Here is a 25,716-nt window from a genome sequence, read left to right on the forward strand (position 1 = left end):
CAACCCAGCGCCGGTGCGCCGCGGGCAGCACGGCTGGCTGACAGCGAGCCGCTCGCTCGGACATCACCCCGCGGTGTCGGCGGTGCGCTGGCCGGCCGCCGACACCGCGACCCGTCACTCGCTCCGCTCGGCGAACAGGAGATGTGACTGACCCCGCCAGCTGGCGGCAAGGGCACGCCCACGGGCGGCAGAGACAGAAGTGCGAGGAAGGGGCGGACCGGACCGGCCAGCGGGACATGGTCACCGGATTCCACGCGCGGCCGATCCCGGCTCTCGGCGACGTCAGGGCGGAGCTGGCAGTCAGCGGCACGCTACAGGACGCGCTGGATCTCATCGAGCTGGACCTCATCACGCTGGATCCCATCGAGCTGGATCTCCGTGTGTGTGTGTGTGTGTGTGTGTGTGTGTGTGTGTGTGTGTGTGTGTGTGTGTGTGTGCGTGCGTGCGTGCGTGCGTGCGTGCGTGCGTGCGTGCGTGCGTGCGTGCGTGCGTGCGTGCGTGAGAGTGTGTGTGTGTGTCATTGGGGCTTTACGACGCACTCCGCTGCTGGGGCTATGTGGTGTCGCCTGCCTCTCACCCTGGCAGGAAGGGTGGGCACCGCGGGGAATCGAATCCTGTACCTCTGGTTTCTCCGACACGCAATGGTTAGCGCAGATGTGTTAAGCACTGTACTACCGGTACCCCATCGAGCTGGATCTCATCACACTGGGTCTCATCACGCTGGGTCTGCACAGCGACTGCACAGAAGACGCCACCGTCATGTATCGTGTAACGTTACAGCAGGCGGTCACTTCTCATAACGCGTCACAGCAGGCGGTCACTTCTCATGACGCGTCACAGCAGGCGGTCACTTGCCATAATGCGTTATAGCAGGCGGTCACTTCTCATGACCCGTTACAGCAGGTGGTCACTTTTCATGACGCGTCACAGCAGGCGGACACTTCTCATGACGCGTCACAGCAGACGGTCACTTCTCATGACCCGTTACAGCCGGCTTTCCCTTCTCATGACGCGTCGGCAACTTGGAAGCTCCCGTAATTTCGGACGATGCGTCCATGCGGGTTCTTCGCTCCAACGTTGACCAGCGCCTTCTATGGTGTACCTCGCGGAAGTTGAAAATTTAACCTCGGTTATTTTTTCCACCAGATAATGTAGGCGCTCTCATTAACCGTGAATTCAACGTCCCGTAATAGAATGATGAGACGTCCAGCGCCAGCCAAAAGCGCGGGAAAGCCCGGTAGCAATCCCTTTAACTGTACACTATTACAGTCCTACAAACAGTTTGTATTCCATAAACCGGTGTAAAACACAGTCATTGTCACACACGGCCCGTCCACCGCTCATCCGCCAGTCATCAGCTGTCCACTTTCCTCAGCCTGGCGATGAAGAAGCCGATGGTGTCCACGTCGCAGGTGTCAGCGGCAGGGTCCGGCGTGAACCGCTGCACCAGGTGACGCTGCCGCTCGTCCAGCCCCTCGCCAGGGAGGCCGGGCCCGGCCAGACGCGGCGCCGCCTCCTCCAGACACAGCTCGGACCGCGCCGCCAGCAGCGCCGCCACCTGGCGCTCGTTCTCGGCCGCCGGCAGCGTGCAAGTGCTGTAGACGAGCGTGCCGCCGGGCCGCAGCAGCGCAGCGGCGGCGCGCAGCAGGCGCCGCTGCAGCGGCGGGTAGGAGGCGCACGCACCGGCCGCCGGCGCCGCCGCCAGCCGCGGCCGCTGGCCCAGCCCGCTGCACGGCGCGTCCAGCAGCACGCGGTCGAACGTGCCGGCGGCGAACGGCGGCGCGCACGTGGCGCGGCCGTGCACCGAACACTCGGCGCCCGTCAGGTGGCGCTGGCGCAGCCGACAGGCAGAGTCGTCCGCCACGAGGCGCGTCGAGTCGGCGCGCAGCGGCCGGACGCAGGTGAGATGCTGCTGCTCAGCCAGCGCGCCGATGCGGCCCACCTTCGCCGCCGTCTTGTCCACGGCGTACAGCACGCCCTGCCGGCACAGCACGGGGTAAGTTGTGTGCTGCCGAAGCTAGGCGGCCCACCTGCCGAAGGTAGACGAGCCAGGGCAGGCAGGCAGCAGCGGCGAGACGGTGTGTGAGGAAGAAAGCGAACATCAAGGCGTCAGGAAACATCTTCTCATCTTCCAGAGGGAAACCATATTTGGACTGCTCACATAGGGTGGTGTTTCTGTCGCGTTTCATCGCTCAATAACCAAAACACCGCTCCCTTCAAATGCCATCACCAGCGTCCAAAGGTACCTTTACACGTACCAATAAATGCGAAGAAAAATCTAGCCATTCCAAAGCAGATACCTGACAAGGAAGTCGTGCATGTAGCGGTGGTTTGATTTGCACACCGCCAGGAGAGGGGGGGGGGAGGGTTACCTGGTCCTCCATCAGCTGGGCCAGATGGGTCGTCTTGCCGCCCGGGGCGGCGCACATATCGAGCACCAGCTCGCCGGGCCGAGGGTCCAGCACGCGGGAGGTCAGCACCGACGGCAGGTTCTGCAGGAACGCGCGCCGGCCGCAGAACGGGCCCAGGCTCGGGCTGCCGAACACCGGCTCCGTCATACGCACCGCCACCCCGCTGAAACAGGCGGCTGCACTGAGTGCCGGTCACGACCAGAGAACGCACGGCTGCCGTGAGTCCCGGTCAAGCTGCTGAGGCGCCGGTTTGCCGCGTCGGAGCCACTCGATGCGTTGAGGTGTTCATTGGTCAATACTCGGTCCGTGGCCGCAAACTGGTGATCACAGCTGCGCCAATGTCGCCCTTCTCTAACCATCGCCCCACCAGGGGGAATAAGCATCGCACCACTTAAGTCTATTTCCCAGAAAACGAGGGCAGTTGTATGGCAATACGTCAATTCCAGGCACTTCCACAACTGCACTGAGTACCAATCGCACGGTCGCAGCTATCACCGGCTTGCATCGCGTATCAGTGGCCAAATCATCAAATATCAGTGGCCTGGTAACCAGCCCTGAACTACCAGCCCGCTCAAGCAACCAGTGGCTTCTGCCACGAGTGTCAGATCTACCCAAAACCTTCACTACGGCGACAAATGTTTCGCTGCATCACATGACACAGCAAGGACCCATCAGCACCACCTTGCTTACAGACTGGGACAAAATGCCGCGACATTCCGAACCACCCGGGGAAAGATGTATTCTTTATTTTTGCCGGCGCAGGGCGAGCACGCGGGATGTGGTGGTCGGGACACCGTGGTGATATGAGTGTACTGTCTTGGAAATTCATGTACAAATATAGCGACCAGCTAGCTCGGATTTTGATGATTCAGTCACGCGTTTCAGTCGTTGCAGGCAGGTGAAGCCAGCTTAGTGCAGGACAGAATGTTCGTCACATGAATCTCTTTATGGGATGGATGTCATCAAACGGGAACACATGCATTGTCGGAATTGAAAACGGCTTATCACATATGACTGGTGTCTTTCTCCTGCTGCCGGTGTAGGAAGGGCGTCCGTGACCCAAGCACTGCCCTCTCGCCCCTGGGAGTTGACCTCAGCATCGACTGGGAACTAGTTGTCATAATGGAGTTGCTACCGCAAGTACGCAAAAGTTCGCCGTGACATCATTTCATTAAAGTAGTGATGGCGTGTATATTGAACACGCTGTACTGTACAGTGCGCAGTACGGCAACAAGGTTGAATATTTGTCTCAGCCGAAAATTTATTTTTTCCCGCGCCGACAACAAAAAAACAAAACCCACGAGTTGCGTGCTCTATCATACTTCATCGGCCGCTACACGCCCATTCAAGGGTGAGCATGCGTTCAGCGATATGACCCTACTGATGTCAGCACACCATGCTGGTTGACCAGCCGCGCGGATAACGCCGGTGGCCGTCACACCCAGCCTCGAACCTCACGCCGCTCTCACCACGGCTTTTCCGTCGTGAAGATGGCGTGTCGCGACTGTTCCATGACGCCGTTGCCGACGAACAGCTGATGCCCCTCGTACGGCTGGGTGCGGCCGCGCAGGCAGCAGCCCTCCAGGTCCGCATGCACCGAGACCGGCTCCCCCTCACGCACGTCTGATCACAAAGGAGGGCAGGCGTCGACCGCGGGCCACGGGGAACAACTGCAGCGCCCGTGATAACCTCCACACGCACGCTAACGTCTTCAGCTGCATATCTCACACGGCCGGCATAGCACTGATCGTCCACCAGACTGCCCATGCCCGGAAACACTCCAAACACGGAGCTGGGAAGCGCTGAAGCGTGCAGAGGTAAATACACGGAACCGTCAAATGCGGTGTTTCGTGAGATGGGGAATTCGTCTCAGTTATATAGGTCCGGGACGGTTGGCCAACAGCGACTGTTCTGTGGTAGAAAATGTTTTAACGAATTCATGAGCGTACGCAAGTGCACATTTGGTGGCAGCGTTTTGCCGTCCATCTTAAATCTGAGCTGAATATGGAAAACTTTCCGACAAGTACCGCTACGCCACGCCATCGAACCCGACAGAGCGGGCGAAGCGGCAGTGCGTGCGGCGGCGAAAACTAAGGCAGCACGACGGGTCCAGCATCTAAGCGGGCTCATAATCTGTGTAAGTGCTGGGCATTGTGCACCAGAAGACCACGTGACCCGTGCACACCCATTACGCTGCCCAACTTTGGATCATCCTACGCCGCAGACGATTAGACGGTCAAGATACTAAAATCCGCGTTGTTATCTGAAAGCGAGCCTTCATAAGTTGAGGATGTGGTCTTGGCCAGCACATTGGCAGGCCAGCAGTGGCGGCTTCAACTAACCGGCCGAACAACCCAGGACGCCAGGCGCGTACACGTCAGCACCGCGCAGCACGGCCGCGCCGCAAAGGGTGTCCACCACCAGGCGACGCTCGGCGGGCCGGAGCGGGCGACTGCTGGCCGACTGCACCACCAGCAGCTCAGCCAGCACCGGGTGCTGGCTTACACTGCAGCCTGGGTAGTGCTGCCAACAAATGGACAGGGGGGGCATGATCACTGAGCCGCATGGATGGCTGGCGGGTGTGGAACACAAGATTGTAGCGGCACATAGCGGTCAAGTTGTCATGGAGGAGGCTGCAGCAAGAGGCAGGAGCCCACACAACTGACAGGCAGATGGATTTGAGGAAAGGCATTCCAACCAACTAAGCAAGCTTATCAGATGATAATACAACTGAACAATTGAACATTCTTATGTACACAATACAATACATCCCTTTTAAACAGGGTAAAAACAGGGCTATTGGCATAGCATTGGCATAGCTATGCCAATGATGTGCCATCATTGTCAGGATATTTTCAATGCCATACCATGTGTGGCAGCAGCACACACCCCTTTCCATTAAGGCTTTACTGCACAATGGGCAGAAATCATCACATTGTGGTAACATTGATATGCAAGACCCCATAGGCCATGATATGCATTCCTACCTCAGATGTCTTATCTGACAAGCCAAATTTGGGAGTACTTGCATGAGCCATTATGCCATGATCCAGGGAAGACTGACTAAGGGGGGGGGGGCACTTATATCATTGGTTGCTAGTGTGAGGCTTAATGGATCCCATCCACTAAGAAGTGAATAACGAATTCCCTGGGACACATAATGCCTTACCTCATTCAAGTAGCTTTCCAAATCCAGTTTCACATCATCAATATCATATTTCAATGTATTGACACGGACAGTTGAGAACCGTGGCGGAGCACTGAAAACCTTGGAATCCCAACAACGGAGTTCATCGACACCACCATCCATTAGCAATGCTGGTGCTTCTTGTGGATGTGCGCCAGATAATGCAAACAAGCATTTCAAGCTGTACGCAGCTCTATTACACCTAAGTGATTAAAGACAAGTGTGTGATTCCAAATTAAGCCGGTAATTAACTCCCAAATCCATGTGCATTTACCGGCATACTACACGCAACTCGAAAACATATGCGCCATTATTCGAGACTGACGCGCCATATCTGCATAAGCCCTCATTTTTTCACGAAGGATTCCTTCGCTGTGGTCCTTGCGAATAAAGTAAAGTGTTGAAACTGCTCGTACCAGTCGTCCAAATATTACATCATACTTGTGCCATCCAAAGCAAAACTCCCGTTCAGGAATCTTGATGGCAAAGTTCAGCCATCTTTAGGGCATTGCTTGATTTGTATTCATTGGGTGTTAAAAGTGTACTTCGCCGTAGATATAAATACAGAAAATGTTATGACGTATGCCTGGTGTTCGTCCACGGTAAGAGAGTGCAAGAAAAGCAACAATGTTAACCAATCGGAGTACTCAGGTAATATGAAATCTGTTATGCTCTTTATGATTCGTTGTAATTCGATGATCCAATGAATATAATTGGCAAATACACAATGTTCTGGCCACCGTGGAAATGCATGCTCAACTCAACGCGGTGTGTTTGATTTTGCCCGTGCTGTTTAGCCTTTTTTGCTTATCGGTGTTGGTGTTATTGACTGGACTTCGCCCATATTAATCGGGTGCGGGCAACTGTTATCAAGTGTACTGGTGACATTCCTGATAGTGTATGAGTTGTAGTGGATGGGATATTGTAAAGCAAGAACTTCCACAAGTGGGACCAAGGACCAGGGCTCAGTCCATTGATTAATGTGTTGGCTTTCAGTGATACTCTTTGTTTCACGTTCTTTTGCTATATTCACGGAAGGATTGGTCAAAATATTTTTTCTTCACCATGTTATGATGTTGCATGACACTTTCTAGTGATCATTTTCAGGGAAAGAGGACAAATTTGTGTGAAAGAAAATTGCTACACCATTTTCCAGGCTAGCCCCAAATAACTGAATCCATGGTTTTCAATGCTGATGGCATGACCACATCTTTTTCTGTCTTGATCTCATCACAGGTGGTCAATTCCGTTAGGTCATTCCATCTTCATGTATCCAGATTACCATCATGCTTACAGTTGATGGGTTAAGGTTGGTGTCCCATCACTGAACATTGTTCACACTGTGCCATGTGCAGGTGGGTGGGCCATCTACCCCTTTCATAATTAAATAGTATTTCTTCATATTTGACTCGCAAAGTGCCATTTTCAGCTTCACACCACCACACAACACCACAATGAGCTGCGAGAAGCCAATCTGCCGGCCAAAAAACTCCAGGAGGCTGGTGCCAGGGAACCTCACTCAAAGTGCCTGTGTGGATGGATCTGAAAACCCAGATAAACAGTACAATGGAAGGGCAGAGGTCTTCTTTGAGCCTCCCAGTTCACCAAAGGAAGATACCAGACCCTTAAGAGAAAGATGCCTTGACAAAAGAACCATGGACTTGAAGCAGACTGGTGGCATTGTCAAGATTAAGGGTGGTCAGATGCAGTTTGGCAGGCACAGAGAGGGCGTAATTTGTCCGGGAAAGGTTGCTCAGGATAAGGGCGACCTGGAATGGAGTCATAAGGTATGTGTGTTTACCAAATGATTCTGTTGTCTCGCCAAAGGAGGAGTGGTGCAGCCCAGTTCCACTCGTGCATTGACTTCCAGTCACACTGGTCGTCCGCACAACGTGTGCCAGGCCTGTCCCAACGGCACCGTTCGCATGTGCTTGCTGGTGCCATGAATGTATTTGCTTTGATTCCCTCCACCTAGTGGGGTGTAGTCAAAAGATGAGCGAGACCTGGCGACGGCCACCAGGGCTGCGACCGCGCTCCCGCTCTGCACCTGGTGCACGCCCGGCTAGATGTTCTAAGTCCCTCCGTTCCGGCTGGAGCCACGTGTCGTCCGCGTGGCCCTCTCCGTATGTGTCACAGACGCCCTCTGGCGTCGGCAGCACGCGCAGACGTCGCTGCCGTCGACGGGAGACTCGGCTGACTTGTTCCCGGACGCCGAGCCGCCGGCGCTGGCGGCGCCCGAGTTCAACACGACGCTGCGCCTGGCCGGCCGCATCCGCCGGCTGGAGCAGCACGAGCCCGACCTCAGCCGACTGGTGGAGCAGCGACTGCGCCAGTGTCCCTGCGCCGCCCAGCAGCTGCGCGACGCGGTCAGTGGCGCCCCCTGTCCCTGCCTTCGCCGGGAGGTGCGACGGTCGGCAGCGCTGCTGGTGGCCATCGGGCCGGTAGGCGCCGGCGGAGGCGGACGAAGCTGGGCGGCAGCCTGCTCCATATGGGTTGGGCGGAAAGCTGTTGGGACGGTGGACTTGAGTTGTGTACCTGCAGATGCGCAGTCACAGAGCGCGGAGAAAGAATGGAGGTAGTTGGCGAGGAACAGGCATGTCTGAATGGCAGGGCGATCGCTACTCGGAAAATGTTAGCTGCCATGCCGTGGTTTTGCAGCTCACTAAGCAGTCTTTCTGTCGCGTTGCTTCCTGATGGCATTGCCAGTAAACCGGTTTGCTGCTTCCTTTGACGCTGACCCGTGTGCGCGGATCCCAGGCCTACAGCCGGCTCAACTACGGCCGCTCCGAGTTCCAGTACGGCAACTTAGTACCCATCGAAGTAGACGAATCCATTCTGATCCGAGAAATTGAAGCGCGAAAACAGGTAAGCCGGTGTTTCATTTCAGCTGACGCGAGTGTGATGTTCGTTTTGTTATTCGATGATGCGCTGATGCTGAGGTGTTAGGCTTGTCCAGTGCGTCGGCGGATGAGAGGCTATGAGCGCATACATACGCATACAAGAGAACACCTAGAAACGTTATTGGTATACGTGCTTGGTTTGCATTTTATTTTAAAAAATAACTTTTATGCTTGGATGATTTAGTGTGTACATAATCACTTCATGTCAAAACGTACGAACTATCCCCTGTCAGTGTGGTGTCAATGACCTTCCTCAGGCATTTTGCACATTGGCTAGTTTCTTGACGGTGCAACTTATGTAGGCCTAGTTTGCCACAGAATACGCCCTATGCACCATATTCTGTGGACTGTTCTGAACGTGATTTCACCAGACCCACAGCTCCCTTATATTACGATTTTATTTCAGCTCACAAGTGTACAAATTACGCACGTTCAATCGTGACCACTCGTCACCGAGCTATCAAAGCCTCGCATTAGCGGTCCCGCGCCGCGCCATGTGGTGCCCCTCCCCGCTCACCCGGGCGTCGGCGGCAGGCGCGCGTGGAGGCGTACCGGCCGGTGGTGGGCAGCCGGCGGCCGGGGCCGGACGTGCGCGACCTGATGCACCTGGCTGTGCAGCACGAGTTCCCGGTGCCGCCCGAGCCGGCCGCGCTCATCGCCCGGCCGCCGGCGCCGCGGCCAGTCGGCTACGACCAGATGGCGCGGCGTGCCTCGCAGCGGCACGCGCAAATGTTCGGCGCGCACCCGCAATGAGGCGGCACCACTCGGCCGCGGGCCCGCGCAGGGCGAGCACGCTGGATGTGGTGGTCGGGATACCGTGGTGATATGAGTGTTGCGTCTTGGAAATTCATGTACAAATATAGTGACCCGCTATCTCGGATTTTGATGATTCAGTCACGCGTTTCAGCCGTTGCCGGCAGGTGAAATCGACTTAGTGCAGGACTGGCCGTTGATTGTGTTCCCAATCCCCTCGCTATGCAACACACTTTAGAGGACGCTTGCATTTATTGCCGATGACCACCCCGGCGGCGTGAAGTGCATTCACCACGACCCTGCTGAGGATCTGCATGACGACTGGACAGGCATCGACAAATACAATGAATTCACGGCTATACGGACGGCAGGCGTTTCTGACGGACGGAATCTCGATCATATGAACGAAAACGGCAGCCGATCAGAGCTGCTTATTCGATCGCGCACGCCTGCGAGCTGGACACTTCCGCTGCCTCATGTGGGGTCTCGGACAGCATGAGCTCTGGAGCACGACGCTCTGGCACCACGCGCCCGTGCGTCCGCGCGACGCACCACTGGCGCGGTCACGCACAGGCCAAAACCGACAATCATAACTCGCACCACTCTCAATGACTACGTGAAGTTTTTCAACCTCAAATCCCGTACAACAGCGCGTGATAAAAGGAACAGCACAACAGAAACGACTGGTTTCATTCGCTACAAACACGCGCTCTAGCACATCTAACCACACATGACTAGAACAAGCAGGTACGGTATTTACATGGCTGACTCACCCTCACGCCGTGCGCGGGGTTTGGTGCCGAATAAGCCCTGTGCAAAGGACAGTGTGACGAAGTGCATACACTGCGCAAGCCCACTGCTTCAGTCAGCACTGGCCCAAATTCGACTAGATTTACTGGAACACATTCGGGAGATCGGTGCGCTTTGCGGCGTGAATGATCGCAGAGAAAGCTCTGCTACATATGCCCCCAATAGCATGCCCCCGCCCAGATCGCGGAGTGCACATTTTCTGCGCGCTGTCTTCGGTTACATCCACTCGTGTTTCGCTCCTTGTGTCGAAGGTTTTGTACGGTGTCTGCACACCTACTGGACCCATTGCAGGATTTTCGTCGGGACACCCGAGGCGCATCACCGCGGAGGTCACGCTCGTGAATTATTCCCATCAGGAACTGAGTCAAGTGAGATCACGCAGGCAGCAGTCGGCTGTCCTGACTGCGTGTGTATGCAGGCAACAGTTGGCTGTCCTGACTTCGTGTGTACGCAGGCAACAGTCGGCTGTCCTGACTGCGCGTATACGCAGGCAACAGCCGGCTGTCCTTCACGGCGTGTGTACGCAGGCAGCAGTCGGCCGTCCTGACTGCGTGTGTGCTGACATCAATGTGAGCGACGCCTTCACTTAAGTTTGTCGCATATGAGCTCGTAACTGTTGAGACTACAACCACCCCTGACAAAGCGCCAGAGAGAGCATACATCCTGCGACGCGCTACTATAGGAGTGGACACGCAAGCACACACTACCAAGCTCTTAGTAGTTGGCAGCGTGGTTCGTGAGCGTTGGCACTTGTGGAGGAGTTTCGTTCTACGCGACGAACCGACCCCCATGCTATCCAGGTGGTGAACAATGGCTGTACCACGAAGCGCGCCTCCTAGCTCGAGCTAAGTAAGCAAGCACTCTAGTAAGCCACGCTACCGGGTCACCAGCTACGGCCCGGCTACTGCACTGCGCCTGAAGCGATCACTACGCCGTCCACTACCCTCATACGAGGAAACGTTCATCAACCAGCGTCTTCTTGGCCAGGTTTCGGCGTCCGAAGAAGTAGCGCCCAGAGTCGACCAGCTGCAAAGAAGAGCGGCAGTTGGACGCGCGCCTCGGTACGGCGGGGACGCGGGCAGCAGTGCGCTAGTGTTTGGGCGTCTTGGTGGACCAGCCAATAAATACAGGGCTGTGTATGCCGCAGCGGATGACGTGGGTCGACAGTCGTGCGTTATGGCTGGACCGCAGCGTCTCCACACGCTTCACAGTATGCCTCAGGCGTCGGTCGCTGGCACGCGTGCACGTTCACGAGGCTACATGCTCACTAAAAAGCAGGTAGTTGAAAAATCAGCCTTGAGAAATACATTTCTCCTCCGTTTAAGCACATAAACAAGCATTTCAACCTCACATAGCATGAGCCGGAAAAGCACAGAGTAAAACGAAATTTGGACTATTTCACGCACTTCTTTTGGGTGCATACACAGGTCATGAGTGCATCCAATTCAAACGCCCCTAGCATCGATAAAGCATCCCAAAAGGCTTTGTTTTTTTTTAATAAAACGCCGGGGACGCATCACATCACAATGCTAACCCTTAACAGGTTGCAGTCATGACCATTCAGTTGCTTCCGCTTTCGCTCCGCACCATGTGCCACACCTCACTCGCTCCACACCAACGTCCTCCGCCTCAGTCGCCACTATCTCCCACGCCGCCTCACCTTGCCCGTGCAGAACACCACAATTGTGGCCAGTAGCACGTTGGACGACAGGATGTCGACGAAGCAGAAGAGCAGGATGTCGAACACGGTGAGGGCGCAGGCGTTGCCGTAGAGCAGCGCCCTCTGGAAGGACTGGCCGCCATCTGCGGACGGGCGTCAGGCGTCAGGACCGCGGCGCCGGCCACGGCCGGGACGGCGCCGCGGCCAGCCAGCGGGGTAGCGGGCAGCCTGAGGCGTCGGACGCCGGGACGCCCCGCAGCCCGGCCGCAGTCGCGCACGCGCACACACACACACACACACACGCCAGTCAATACGGCCGCCGCGCGGAGCTGGACCGCCGCAGGGCCTGGTCTCGGTCCGAGTTTGCCGGCTAAGCTCACAAGCGCAGCGGCCCTGGCGTGTGGGCGTCTCAGGACACGGAAGGCGGCTGTGCGGGGCATACGGCCGTCATATACCTGAAACGCCACGTACCGTTGTAGAAGACGCCTTTCTCGTCCGAGTCGGCAAACTCTATGTCAATCATGGCCTCGATAAACTTCTTATCCTTCACCGTGTAGTCCAGCTCCTTGATAGCCTGACACAGCGCAGTATGACAGATCAAGTAGGAGAAACGGATCACTTGTGGCGAAACATCGGCCAGAGCATGCTGCAATGTACAAATACATTCGAGCCATTCGGAGTGAGTAGTCGGCTGGCGGCTCGGCAGGAGCCTAACACGGGCGCTGTGCTACATGCCTTAAGGTACAGCTTATAATTCAGGTTTTACTGTGCACCACAACAATGCTGCATCAAATGTTGTTCGATTTAGTGACAGCATTGAGGAAGTTCTCCGCAACACATGACCGCGGCCGCACTGACATGCTCTATGAAGGCGGCCAGAAACTTGTTGATGGTGTTGTAGGCCTGCACGCTGGGATGCAGCTCGCGCGGTGCGCCGGCGGTGGCGTCCCCGCCGGCGGCGCGCTGTCCGCCGGAGCCGGCCGTCTGGGGAGAGCGCCGCCGGCCGTCACCACCGCTGCCGCCGCTGGGCACGGACACTCGAGCCGCACGGTGCGCCGAGTCAGCCGCCGGTGCGGGTGGACGCCCGTCATCAGGCGGGCAACCAGGACAGTGGCTGGCAGCCAGCGGGCTTACTGACACACTGAATGTGCTGAATTTTCTACTGGACTGGACTTGTCTACTCGCTACGAGCGCCTGATCGGGACATTTTACACCATGCATAAACCTCGCCCGTCCAGGTCCTGAGACAATCCAAGCTTCCCTGATCACCGAAGCCACTCCACTTGCTCTGCGCTTCGAAACCACTCGTCGCTGCCCAGCCTCTGGAGGCGGCCCCGTCCCGTGGCAGCCCACCTGCTGCATGGGCGCCATCAGGTTGTCGTAGTGGAGCCGGAATGTGTTGGGAAGCAGGATCTGAAACGTCTGCTGGTCGGCGCCGGGCAGCAGGCCGCGCCGCGAGCACAGATCCTCCTCCTCGCGGCGCAGCTGCTCGTGCAGCCCGTGCAGGTCGGCGTCCGCGTGGCCGTGCACAGACCTGGTGAAGAGGTCGTCACCCGCGACGTCACCATCTCGCCCGGCCGCGCGTCACGTCACACCCCATTCGACTTACGTCCGCCGTCAAGTCTACCGGGCGATACGTCCCCCGCAGCCCAGCTCTGCAGCCAAGAGCGCGCTGCGGCGTCAGAAGGCGGCAGCACGACTGCAGCGGCGTGGACAGCGGCTGACGCGATCGCCACCCACGCTCGCTCGCCCAGTACCCGCCGCACCTTCAGCGGGTTTGATAGGCATCTGTGACCAGCTGTGACGCTCTGCCTGCCAGTTAGCTATGAAGAGGTAGCCCAGTATCCTCGAGCTGTCTCCCGATTCACGGCGAGACAGACACGTACTGAGGACAAACGTACTGAGGGCATACGGTGACATGCAGCACTTGGTGGCCCTACCTGCCGTGTATGTAGAAGCCGTAGTTCTTCTCGTACAGAATAAAAACGCTGATGTTGGAGATGGAGCACAGGTCGACGAATTGCTGCATCTTGTCCTCCACGAAACGCTCGTAGAGGCCGCTGGTGAATATCCACTGCGACGGCACAGAGTACGACTCGATACAAGGCGTACAATCTCAGCACAGCCGTCCAGCCAGCACGACATGTCAATGGTGCCGACATTGGAGGTCAAAAGACCAGCTCCATGTCGATGGCGGACGTGGACCGAGGAACACCAGGTGGGTTGGCGCCGGGTGTGAGACATCCTCAAACACACAAAAAAGTTCGGTTCCTGACTGCCAAATCGCTACCGGGGAGACTAAGTAACGGGTTCGATCATCCGGACGTGGCTTCAAGTCGAAATCCAACCATCAGCTCCGCCGAAATACACCAACGACAAGAACATCCTAAAGACTTTTACGACAACGCCGCGGCGCTGGTGTAGCTGTACTGTTTGGTTCACGCCGCATGCCATAGAGCACAACTTTCCCTGACGGCCACGCTAGTCTGCAGCGCCGACGCCAGATGCGCGATGACCGCGCACCGCACTGGCCCATTCGGGGCCCTCCGTCGCCGCCGCCCGCGCTCACCTGGAGCACGGCCACCGTGACGTAGACGAGCACGAGCACGCAGAACCGGCAGATGAACGAGTCGGGCGGCCGCAGCTCGCCCTCGCCGTAGTCCATGCGGGCGTCCGGGTCGGCCGAGCCCAGCTGCGCGAACCCCACGATCTGCACAGCAGACGGGGGGAGGTGAAGGCTGAGGTGACTCGTCGCCTTAACCTCAAGCAAACGCTTCTTGTCGTCAGCACATACACCGCCCCCGACGGACCACAGCGGCGAGCGTGCAGTCACCATCGGCCCGGAGGAGGCCGGCGAGCTGACCTCCAGTGCGAAAAGGACGATCATCAGCTGCCACGTCTGGTTGACCTTCCGCTCCGTCTGCAGCTCGTTCCACTCGTTCGCGATGAAGTACGTCCTCCATATGCTGACCTGATGGGCGACACGTGAAATGAACACAAACGCGGCCAAAATGACGCTACGGAGGCAGCGCAAACGCCCACACTCGAAGAAACGAAACGTCACGACCGTTCATTTTGAGCTCCAGCACTTAACGCCATCAGCCGGACTGATTAGATCACCACAAGAGGCGGACACATCGGGCCGGCGGTACTGACCGTGTCGGTGCCGTCGGCGCCGGGCGGCAGGTGCGGGTGCGGCATGGTGGAGCGCGCCTTGGGCCGCTCCCAGTCCAGCAGAAAGAGGCCAATGTTGACCTGCCTCCAGAGCAGCCAGGCCACGTCCACCGTCTGGCGGTGCGGCGTCAGTCACAGGGCGCCGACAACGGCAGCCTTCACGCCGCGGCACAGACCACACAGCCGACGCGTGCGCCCAGTGCTGGCGCGTCTGAAATCCGCTGGCGGCTGGGCGCACAGCAGTGTCGTTCAACGCGTCGTAAGGTCCGCAGTTATGTTCTTCATAAGCCCACCCCGATGGCACCAGTGTGTTCACATTACACTACATGGGGGAAAGACCCAAATTCGTACCAAAATCAGATACCCCGCACATCACGACCACAACTAACAGCAAATATTTGAAAGGTGAAATGCTTATCATTCCAGTGTTAATATAACAAATATCTGCAAGAAACACAAATTAGCATTGCGCGCAGCTAGACACTGGACAAATAGCCTGAGAGCACTAGCACCACACTGTTAATCCAGCCAGACCTTGAGCACGAATGCCGAGATGACGAGGTTTCTGACGATCAGCTCCTGGTCCGGTGTGGGCAGCAGACTGTACGCCACCTCCTGGCGCTTGAAAAAGATGAACCAGTAGAAGCAGGTGCAGAACATGACCAAGAGGAAGACATTGGCCAGGCTGCCACACGAGCACACCACCAGGTGCACCTGAGGGCGGTGCAGCCATGGCAGAGCGTCAGGACAGGCGCAGCGGCCGCGGGCCTGCCTGAACGTCACGAGAATGACCACGGCCGGGTTACGATTTTCTTCGGGGTTGAGGTGGAAATTGGGCACTCTAATGACATAAATTGGCATGTTCCATCACAGATGAACAGGGAGGACAACGTGTTCACTGCTGACCCAAAAACAGCCGAAACTGCAGGCACATGCTGCATGGAACGCGTAAACACATAATATTACGGGAAAACAAGTATGGCTGCACGCGACGACGGGAGCGAGTGGTACGAAGCCCGGAGAAAGAGCGAGACAGCAGCCACAGTGAGAGCGACATACCAGCGTCATGGAGTCGACCTCAGCCTTGCCGTTGCGGCTGCTCCAGGCCCAGGTGCGGAAGATGGCCCAGACTGCGGCGAACGCACTCATCACACCCACCGCCACCTGCCGGCGGCCGCATGCTGGCAGTGTCAGCGCGGCCTCAGGCGGGGCCGCTCGGCCCGAGGCCGCGCTCTGATCCCAGACCCGCAGGCCTGCCCGGGGTCAGTGCTGGCTCGTACGACACACCGTCAGACTATCCATCATCGCCCGCTCACGGCACCCAGCAGCGCGCTGTGACGTTCGCCGCCCAGTCATATCTCCATCAGGCGATCACCAACGGCTACCTGCTTAGAAGAAGTAAGTACTTTTTTCTCACGCTGATGTGTTTCCTCCTTGCAAGGAGCTAGCAGCATCTAAAGCCCTAGCATATCGTACAGAAACAGCCCGCCATCACCCGTGGAATGTGCCCGCAGATCAGAAAGTCATGCGGCAAACGGCCGCCGCGTCGCCTAAACGCCAGCGCGCGGCCGGCGCGCCATCAAGTGGCGCGCGGCGGCTCACCTCCACTTGCTCGCGGGAGTTGGCCATGTTGGTGCTGTACTGGACGCGCACCCGGAGTCGCACCGCGCGGTCCTGCTGGTCTCGCTTCAGCAGGCCGTACGTCAGCGTCAGCAGTGGCGGAAAGATGCGACCCGGCCGTTCCTTGTCGTCCTGCATCTGCACACTGCCGGCCCGACAGTGCGGCGGTCAGCGACACCGCCCACCTGGCGGGCGACCGGGGCGCTGATGCCGACCGCGGACGTGCGTGGCGCGCCAGACATGGCCCACAGTCGCCGTGGTAGACCCCATCCAGAGGTACGCTAGCATCCACGCAGTCGCAATACACATGATGCCGCGTGTCATGCACTTGAACAGATTGACACCTGCAACAACGTGACACGCGCCTGATGGACTCGTAAACGAACAGTTTACCGCACTTTCAGCAAAGTACGTACGGATCATGTGAAACAGGTGCAATGACACACTGAGCGCACTAAACCGCCATTTCATTCCGGGGACCCACCTGAGCACGGCGTCCTGGACGTACTGGACCAGCTCCGGTCCGGCCTGGTCGGCGTCACCCTCCGAGACGGCGGCCACCCCGGATGTGACGTCCAGCAGGAAGAAGCGGTGCACCAGCTGCCACTGCTGCCGGTCGTCCAGCTGGGGGCGAGGCGGGGCGGCGGCGCCGGCCGGGTCACCGGCGCGGCTCGGGAGTCGAGGGCCGACGGATCGGTGCGGCGGGATGCCACGGTCCATGGGGACGAGGCGAGGCGGCGGCGCCGGCCGGGTCACCGGCGCGGTTTGGGAGTCGGGGGCCGACGGATCGGTGCAGCGGGGTGCGGCCGTCCGTGGGGACGAGGCGGGGCGGCGGCGCCGGCCGGGTCACCGGCGCGGCTCGGGAGTCGGGGGCCGACGAACCGCTGCAGCGGGGTGCGGCCCTCCATGGGGATGAGGCGGGGCGGCGGCGCCGGCCGGGTCACCGGCGCGGCTCGGGAGTCGGGGGCCGACGGATCGGTGCAGCGGGGTGCGGCCCTCCATGGGGACGAGGCGGGGCGGCGGCGCCGGCCGGGTCACCGGCGCGGCTCGGGAGTCGGGGGCCGACGAACCGCTGCAGCGGGGTGCGGCCCTCCATGGGGACGAGGCGGGGCGGCGGCGCCGGCCGGGTCACCGGCGCGGCTCGGGAGTCGGGGGCCGACGAACCGCTGCAGCGGGGTGCGGCCCTCCATGGGGACGAGGCGGGGCGGCGGCGCCGGCCGGGTCACCGGCGCGGCTCGGGAGTCGGGGGCCGACGAACCGCTGCAGCGGGGTGCGGCCGTCCGTGGGGACGAGGCGGGGCGGCGGCGCCGGCCGGGTCACAGGCGCGGCTCGGGAGTCGGGGGCCGACGAACCGCTGCAGCGGGGTGCGGCCCTCCATGGGGACGAGGCGGGGCGGCGGCGCCGGCCGGGTCACCGGCGCGGCTCGGGAGTCGGGGGCCGACGAACCGCTGCAGCGGGGTGCGGCCCTCCATGGGGACGAGGCGGGGCGGCGGCGCCCGCCGGGTCACCGGCGCGGCTCGGGAGTCGGGGGCCGACGCCGCTGCAGCGGGTGCGGCCCTCCATGGGGACGAGGCGGGGCGGCGGCGCCGGCCGGGTCACCGGCGCGGCTCGGGAGTCGGGGGCCGACGAACCGCTGCAATGAGGTGCGGCCCTCCATGGGACGGTTGCCAAAACTGACGTCACGAGGTGCTGCGAAGAACGAATGATTTCACGAAGGATTGCATCGTTCTGATCTGGCAGCTGCCATCATCTGTACAGAAGTCGCACGGGAATCATAACCCCAACACCTTTGAATATCACTGAATAACCAGCAACTATTCGTAGTCATCTAATCACACCGTGTATCACTTGTGCCAAGTATAAGTGAAATAGTAATAAAAACGATAGACGATAGAAACGAAACGGAACAATAGCTATGCAGTATATACAAATACGTCACCGAAAGGGAAATGCCATAAGGTACGGTACGTGACCTGTGTGCCAGACGTTCCGGCGTCGGCCTCGGCGCCGTCTCCACGAGCCTGGCGCGGGGCAGTCACCGGCGTACCTTGTTGACCTCGCGGCCCTCCCGCCGGTAGTTCTTGACGCGCACGGGCACCGCGTACAGCCGGGGCCCCTGCTCCGTCTGGTAGTGCAGGTACAGCTCGTAGAACTCCGTCTCCTGAGCAGCCAGCAGCTCGCGCCCGCTCACCGTGCACGTCTGGTCGAACCGCGACCCGAACCTGGCAGAAACGGGCGGCTCGTCGGGCGCCGACGGGGCCAATACACACCGGCTTATGGCCGGGGCTTGTGCACCAACAGGTCCAACATGCACCCTCACTGGTCAGGGCTGAAGGGCGGACGGACCCTGGGCACGGACTAGTGTCACCAGGCGCTGGATGTGAGCCGACTCAAAGCGCACGTGTAGTCTCAACGCAGCTACGGAACATGACTGTACCCGGATCCCAGCCGCACCCGTCCACGTCAGGTCCACTCAGATCCCAGCCGCACCCGTCCACGTCAGGTCCAGTCAGATCCCAGCCGCACCCGTCCGCGTCAGGTCCACTCGGATCCCAGCCGCACCCGTCCACGTCAGGTCCAGTCAGATCCCAGCCGCACCCGTCCGCGTCAGGTCCACTCGGATCCCAGTCGCGCCTGTCCACGTCAGGTCCACTCGGATCCCAGTCGCGCCTGTCCACGTCAGGTCCACTCAGATCCCAGTCGCGCCTGTCCACGTCAGGTCCACTCGGATCCCAGCCGCACCCGTCCACGTCAGGTCCACTCGGATCCCAGTCGCGCCTGTCCACGTCAGGTCCACTCGGATCCCAGCCGCACCCGTCCACGTCAGGTCCACTCGGATCCCAGTCGCGCCTGTCCACGTCAGGTCCACTCGGATCCCAGCCGCACACGTCCACGTCAGGTCCATTCGGATCCCAGCCGCACCCGTCCACGTCAGGTCCACTCGGATCCCAGCCGCACCCGTCCACGTCAGGTCCACTCGGATCCCAGCCGCACCCGTCCACGTCAGGTCCAGTCAGATCCCAGCCGCACCCGTCCACGTCAGGTCCACTCAGATCCCAGCCGCACCCGTCCACGTCAGGTCCAGTCAGATCCCAGCCGCACCCGTCCACGTCAGGTCCACTCAGATCCCAGTCGCGCCTGTCCACGTCAGGTCCACTCGGATCCCAGTCGCGCCTGTCCACGTCAGGTCCACTCGGATCCCAGCCGCACCCGTCCACGTCAGGTCCACTCGGATCCCAGTCGCGCCTGTCCACGTCAGGTCCACTCGGATCCCAGCCGCACCCGTCCACGTCAGGTCCACTCGGATCCCAGCCGCGCCTGTCCACGTCAGGTCCACTCGGATCCCAGCCGCACCCGTCCACGTCAGGTCCACTCGGATCCCAGCCGCACACGTCCACGTCAGGTCCATTCGGATCCCAGCCGCACCCGTCCACGTCAGGTCCACTCGGATCCCAGCCGCACCCGTCCACGTCAGGTCCACTCGGATCCCAGCCGCGCCTGTCCACGTCAGGTCCACTCGGATCCCAGCTGCACCCGTCCACGTCAGGTCCACTCGGATCCCAGCCGCACCCGTCCACGTCAGATCCACTCGGATCCCAGCCGCACCCGTCCACGTCAGGTCCACTCGGATCCCAGCCGCACACGTCCACGTCAGGTCCATTCGGATCCCAGCCGCACCCGTCCACGTCAGGTCCGCTCGGATCCCAGCTGCACCCGTCCACGTCAGGTCCACTCGGATCCCAGCCGCACCCGTCCACGTCAGGTCCACTCGGATCCCAGCCGCACCCGTCCACGTCAGGTCCACTCGGATCCCAGTCGCGCCTGTCCACGTCAGATCCGCTCGGACCCCAGCTGCACCCATCCACGTCAGGTCCACCCGTGGACCGGGCGACAAGCTATGAAATGACGCAGCGCACGCAGTAATTGCGAGCAAAACTGAAAGACCCAACCACACGGGTCACGTGACATCAGCGACCAACCGGAGCGCAGCGGCCGGCGAAGAGAACAGCTGGGGACAGATGGTGGAGGTGGTGCCATCTAGCGGTGACCGGCCAAGCAGGCGACCGGCTGCGCTGAACCGGGCTACCGTCAGGTTCAGGTATGAGCTCTGATGGCGAGAACGACCGGTTACACCGGCGGCGGCGCGCCAGCCAGTCGCCCGTACACAGCCAAATGGGAGGACCCTTAGGGCTACAACCTCTCATTTTGCCCTTTTCAAGGCGGTCGTCAGTAAGTTCCCAGCCTACTTGGAAGTTATTGCACTATGCAAGCCCATCATAAGCTCTTGACACCAGACATTTCAGAGGTGTCAAAACACCTGTACACACCCGCTACCTTCTAGCTACATGTACACATCCAAAAAGCATTGTATGTGCTTCTTATCTTGTGATCCATGATTGCAAAAGCTAGGTGACGCCAAAATAGATAAGCTGTGGATGAGCACAATTGATTCATTTCATCTTCCACACCATGTTGATCCCTTTATTCCAGAAATATAACACAGGTCCACTGACTGACAGCCTGATGAAGTCCCGCAACACAACTTCATTCTCTTCCCAAGAGACGGAAGCCTGCGAGCCAGACCACCAACGGCGGTTGCCGGCGCTGCGGGCGGCCAGCACCAGCACCGCCAGCGCAGCACCCACCGTCAGCGCCGGCCGGACCGTGTACTCCTGTGTAATGCGCGTGCGGCCCAGTACGGTCTGCGCCTCGTCTTCGGCGTAGTAGAGCCAGGGCACGTGTGGCGGCGTCCGCAGGTGGGACGGACTCAGCAGGCGGAACTGGCCGCACGCCGACGCCACCTCCCGGTGCGAGTACAAGCCCATGGTGCACAGGTTCGCCAGCAGGTGGCAGGCCGAGATGTTGTGGCGGAACTGTCGCACACATCGAAGAAGAGTGGTCGGGTTGGATTACGGGAAGAACGCTAGTGAAAGATAGAAGATTGACATATGGAACGAGTGATAAAACCGAGCGTTTGAACGGTGAGTGAAAGAAACACTGAGAAATTAATCCGGCCAAGAAAGCAGTTCCAAAAAAACTAGCATCTCCATCTTCGCCAGACCAGCAAAACTACCATGTTGTCTCCGATCACATCAATCATCCGTCACGCCAGCATGCCTAGCTGAGCAAGGCTAGTCGGCAAGCTCACCCGGCAGAGGAAGGCGGCGGCGCGCGTGTGCCGGCGGAAGAAAGCCGAGTCGATGGCCGTACCGTCACCGTATTCCACCGTGTACATACTCGGCTCCGAGGGCACCTGGTGACACAGCAGACGCCACGCCGTCAGGATCCGGCCACCCGGGTCGGCCACAAGCGAGGCAGACTGCGCCTCTGGTGACTGCGATCCACCGGCGTCAGCGGTCAGCGACGACCAGCCCACCCGACACCACAGGCGAGGCAGACTGCGCCGCTCATGGCTGTGATCCACCGGCGTCAGCGGTCAGCGACGACCAGTCCACCCGATCCCACAGGCGAGGCAGACTGCGCCGCTGATGACTGCGGTCCACCGGCGTCAGCGGTCAGCGACGACCAGCCCACCCGGTACCACAGGCGAGGCAGACTGCGCCGCTGATGGCTGTGATCCACCGGCGTCAGCGGTCAGCGACGACCAGCCCACCCGATGCCACAGGCGAGGCAGACTGCGCCGCTGATGGCTGTGATCCACCGGCGTCAGCGGTCAGCGACGACCAGCCCACCCGGTACCACAGGCGAGGCAGACTGCGCCGCTCATGGCTGTCATCCACCGGCGTCAGCGGTCAGCGACGACCAGCCCATCCGGTACCACAGGCGAGGCAGACTGCGTCGCTCATGGCTGTCATCCACCGGCGTCAGCGGTCAGCGACGACCAGCCCACCCGGTACCACAGGCGAGGCAGACTGCGCCGCTGATGGCTGTGATCCACCGACGTCAGCGGTCAGCGACGACCAGCCCACCCGGTACTACAGGCGAGGCAGACTGCGCCGCTCATGGCTGTGATCCACCGGCGTCAGCGGTCAGCGACGACCAGCCCACCCGATGCCACAGGCGAGGCAGACTGCGCCGCTGATGGCTGTGATCCACCGGCGTCAGCGGTCAGCGACGACCAGCCCACCCGATGCCACAGGCGAGGCAGACTGCGCCGCTGATGACTGTGATCCACCGGCGTCAGCGGTCAGCGACGACCAGCCCACCCGGTACCACAGGCGAGGCAGACTGCGCCGCTGATGGCTGTGATCCACCGGCGTCAGCGGTCAGCGACGACCCCCCACCCGATGCCACACAGGCGAGGCAGACTGCGCCGCTCATGGCTGTGATCCACCGGCGTCAGCGGTCAGCGACGACCAGCCCACCCGGTACCACAGGCGAGGCAGACTGCGCCGCTGATGGCTGTCATCCACCGGCGTCAGCGGTCAGCGACGACCAGCCCACCCGGTACCACAGGCGAGGCAGACTGCGCTGCTAATGACTAGGGGGAGCACAAGTACCGACAGGGAGACCCGACCAGGTGGCGCATTGGCCGCCAAGTGGTCATCAAATGGCCTCCCACGAGCAATATCGTAATCTAGAACGACTCTAGCGTCCGAGAAGGATGGGTCTGACTCACTTCTTCCTGGTAGACGTGACCTATACTGAATTTAAATCAGGCTCATGTGGAAATGTCATCGTGCAGCTGAATGTCGGAACTTGCAATCGCGCACGTTCACGGGTGCCGTATCATCGGATGTGTTGCTACAGCCACTTTCACAACCATTCGTCCTTAGCTGTCAGCATGCACAGCTGTCTGCAGACACAAAGGATCCACCGGTCCGTACCGCGCGTCGGTTCGCCACTGTGACTGGGCCGGTGGGTTCGCACCGACAACCTGTACCCGGCCAGCTTCAGCACGTCTGGCCTGAGGCCCCACGCCGGCTGCCCACCCCAGTGTCTGTGCCAGTGCGCCAGACAGCTGCAGCCGGCCCAACAGGCTGTGCCGGGTGCCTGCTGCCCGCCAAACCAGCACTGTCGCCTGAGCCTCGAGCGCCGGGACCGGTGCGGCCCGGCCGGGCGGTGGGTGCCACCTGCCTGGTTAAGCTCCGCGGCGCCGATGCAAGAGCCGTCCAGCACCAGGTGGCCGTCCGGGCAGCCGCAGCCGCCGGCTGAGGCGGCCAGGTACGACTGGTCGCAGCGGCGGCACAGGCCGCCGGCTGCCGGCAGTGCCTCCGGGCCGCAGCGCAGGCAGCCGCGCGCCCGACGCGTGCCGTTCGGCGTCAGCTCCACTGTCGACAGCGCCGCCAGACAGTCAGGTCACTCCGGCCCAGCGCCATCGGCCACAGCGCTGGGCAGACTCGATGGGAAGCGCTGGTCGCGTGCACGAATACACGATTAACACGTTACTCACTTCCAGCATTTACAAAAAAATATTAATCATGACATGGTACGTGCCCAACAAACTGCACGCAAGTTCCGTGCACACAACAGGCGATGGTGCGTAATGGTAAAATACACGGTCTCTCATGCTCGACTGGTGTGTTCGGAGGTCAGCCTCGGTGAACAGTACCTGTGACGGAGTCCGGCGGGCACTGCGAGCACGTCCGGCCCTCCGGGTCGTAGGTCAGGGGCGCCTCGCAGCGCACGCAGTCCAGCCCGTCCTCGCTGGTCACGTGGTTTGGGGGACAGTTGACACAGGAGAGTTCTCCAGTCACTGCCTCATATGTCCGCCAGTACCCTGGCTGGCAGACACACTCCAGACCTGCCGCAGCCAAAATAGTAGCAGCTGGGCAATGTGGTTGGTAGCCCAGTGGCCACCTGTGTCCTGGCAGGCTGGCTAGGCAGGAACACATTGCACACCAACTGACTACAACACAACACCAGCCAGCATCAGCCCACTGAGTTATGACAAAAGATGCTGCTTATCACAAAGCACACTACAATTATGATGCTAGATGTGGGGAGTGAAAAAAGCCTAGTCTGTTTGCATGCCCTGAAGTCCCAATAACCATTAGTTTCATGTCAGAAGTGTTCCAAAGGCCTTACTAGAAAAGTGCACATTAAATTATCCTGTACATGCCCAGAAAAGCTATAAAATAGTCTACACACAATAATTTCCCAGCATGCTTACCATGAACACAGGCATCAATTTCCATGCATGATCTCTACCAACTTTGGAGCATAGATAGTTAATGTTTCCAGGCATTGTTGTGTTGTCAAGGCAACTTCAAGCAAGAATGTAACACAGACAGATTAAAGGTTGAACACAATTTGGCCTGGCCTTATATCAGCACATGCAAGCATGAGGCACCAATATCACGCAAGCACCTTGTGCAGTGGATGGGTGTTTGTATGCTGCCATACAAGCACCCTGCGAAGTGGTGATTGGCCCAAAGGTGTAAACATTACTTCCTGCTGCAACATGCAACATGTGTAGCCTATGTTGCAGGATTTTAAGGCAGAATTCTGCCCAAAAAATACTTGGAGAGCGTATGTTGGTAGAAATAATGTGTCTAAAGGTGTATGGTGTGCAGAAGATGTCTTGGCTGTCATCTAGCAATAATTACATGCATTCCAGTCCCATGTATAACTACTACCTATTTTTCGACACTCCAAACATTTCAAACAGGTTAATGTGGGTTGATGCTGGCCTACCAACACACATGACTATCCCTGACAAAATGCACAAATGGCAAAAATACTTACCATCAGTGGACCTGACTTGAAACTTCCCACATTCAGCACACTGGAATGCAGAAGTACTAAAAAACTCCGTTTGAGTACAGTCCGAAACTCTCTGGTACGGAAAGTACTCTGCACTTTCTATGTGTACCAGTGCGAACGAGACGCAAATGACAGTCTTCCACGCCTCCATCACGACGAACGCTCATCGAACCACAACAACACAGCTATTGATTCGACTCTGCATACATTTGAAATCAATGGTTCAGAGAAACAGGCAGCAGCCTCGATAGCCCGCGCGACAATCACTCAAAAGCCACTTGACCAAATCGCCGGGGGATCCAAACGCAGCAAACACGCAACCACGCACACATTACCGATCGGAACAGTGCTTGTTTACATTCACATTTGACGCGCGCTATGCGACTGCGCGCATGCGCGAAGACTTCTGCTGCTACGCGACTAGCTAAAATACAATAGATTTCCACACAACCACAGTGTTGAGCAAAAACAATCAGTACAGGTATATGAAGGTAGTAAAACAACATTCTTAAAGTACATTACATATAATTTTGG

General features: G+C 59.0%; 3 protein-coding genes across 7 annotated transcripts; 1 reads left to right on the top strand and 2 right to left on the bottom strand.

The window, feature by feature from the left end:
• Nucleotides 1-1,567: 1,567 nt before the first annotated feature.
• LOC119097535 (tRNA (cytosine(72)-C(5))-methyltransferase NSUN6) lies at nucleotides 1,568-5,877 on the bottom strand (the record flags this gene model as incomplete). The annotated part of the gene is made up of 5 exons (XM_037220567.1): nucleotides 5,581-5,877; nucleotides 4,754-4,934; nucleotides 3,881-4,034; nucleotides 2,373-2,574; nucleotides 1,568-1,978 (listed from the first exon to the last, which is right to left on the bottom strand). Coding segments are annotated over exons 1-5 (1,089 nt in total), but the record flags the coding sequence as incomplete, so codon positions are not given.
• Nucleotides 5,878-6,060: 183 nt separating this feature from the next.
• LOC119096872 (uncharacterized) lies at nucleotides 6,061-9,612 on the top strand. 5 transcript variants are annotated; one of them, XM_037219853.1, is made up of 5 exons: nucleotides 6,061-6,249; nucleotides 7,028-7,385; nucleotides 7,755-7,964; nucleotides 8,356-8,463; nucleotides 9,033-9,612. In XM_037219853.1, exons 2-5 carry the CDS (start codon nucleotides 7,053-7,055, stop codon nucleotides 9,249-9,251), a joined length of 870 nt encoding a protein of 289 aa, XP_037075748.1. In that variant the 5' UTR covers nucleotides 6,061-6,249; nucleotides 7,028-7,052; the 3' UTR covers nucleotides 9,252-9,612. The 5 variants fall into 5 exon arrangements, with proteins under 5 accessions (XP_037075748.1, XP_037075747.1, XP_037075750.1 ...); XM_037219852.1 differs by having other exon boundaries at nucleotides 6,061-6,200; XM_037219855.1 differs by lacking the exon at nucleotides 6,061-6,249 and adding an exon at nucleotides 6,277-6,479.
• A 132-nt stretch (nucleotides 9,613-9,744) lies between these two features.
• On the bottom strand, nucleotides 9,745-24,604 carry LOC119097536 (meckelin). The gene is made up of 19 exons (XM_037220568.1): nucleotides 24,590-24,604; nucleotides 23,554-23,646; nucleotides 21,665-21,769; nucleotides 21,162-21,389; nucleotides 20,496-20,623; nucleotides 18,563-18,737; nucleotides 17,000-17,139; nucleotides 16,498-16,660; nucleotides 15,955-16,059; nucleotides 15,430-15,609; nucleotides 14,878-15,009; nucleotides 14,585-14,692; nucleotides 14,291-14,431; nucleotides 13,662-13,795; nucleotides 13,075-13,255; nucleotides 12,580-12,705; nucleotides 12,193-12,295; nucleotides 11,722-11,864; nucleotides 9,745-11,087 (listed from the first exon to the last, which is right to left on the bottom strand). Exons 1-19 carry the CDS (start codon nucleotides 24,602-24,604, stop codon nucleotides 11,007-11,009), a joined length of 2,481 nt encoding a protein of 826 aa, XP_037076463.1. The 3' UTR covers nucleotides 9,745-11,006.
• Nucleotides 24,605-25,716: the final 1,112 nt, after the last annotated feature.

This window comes from Pollicipes pollicipes, unplaced genomic scaffold (genome assembly GCF_011947565.3).
Source record: "Pollicipes pollicipes isolate AB1234 unplaced genomic scaffold, Ppol_2.1 Scaffold_4295;HRSCAF=5057_pilon_pilon_pilon, whole genome shotgun sequence".
Classification (NCBI taxonomy): Eukaryota; Metazoa; Arthropoda; class Thecostraca; order Pollicipedomorpha; family Pollicipedidae; genus Pollicipes; species Pollicipes pollicipes.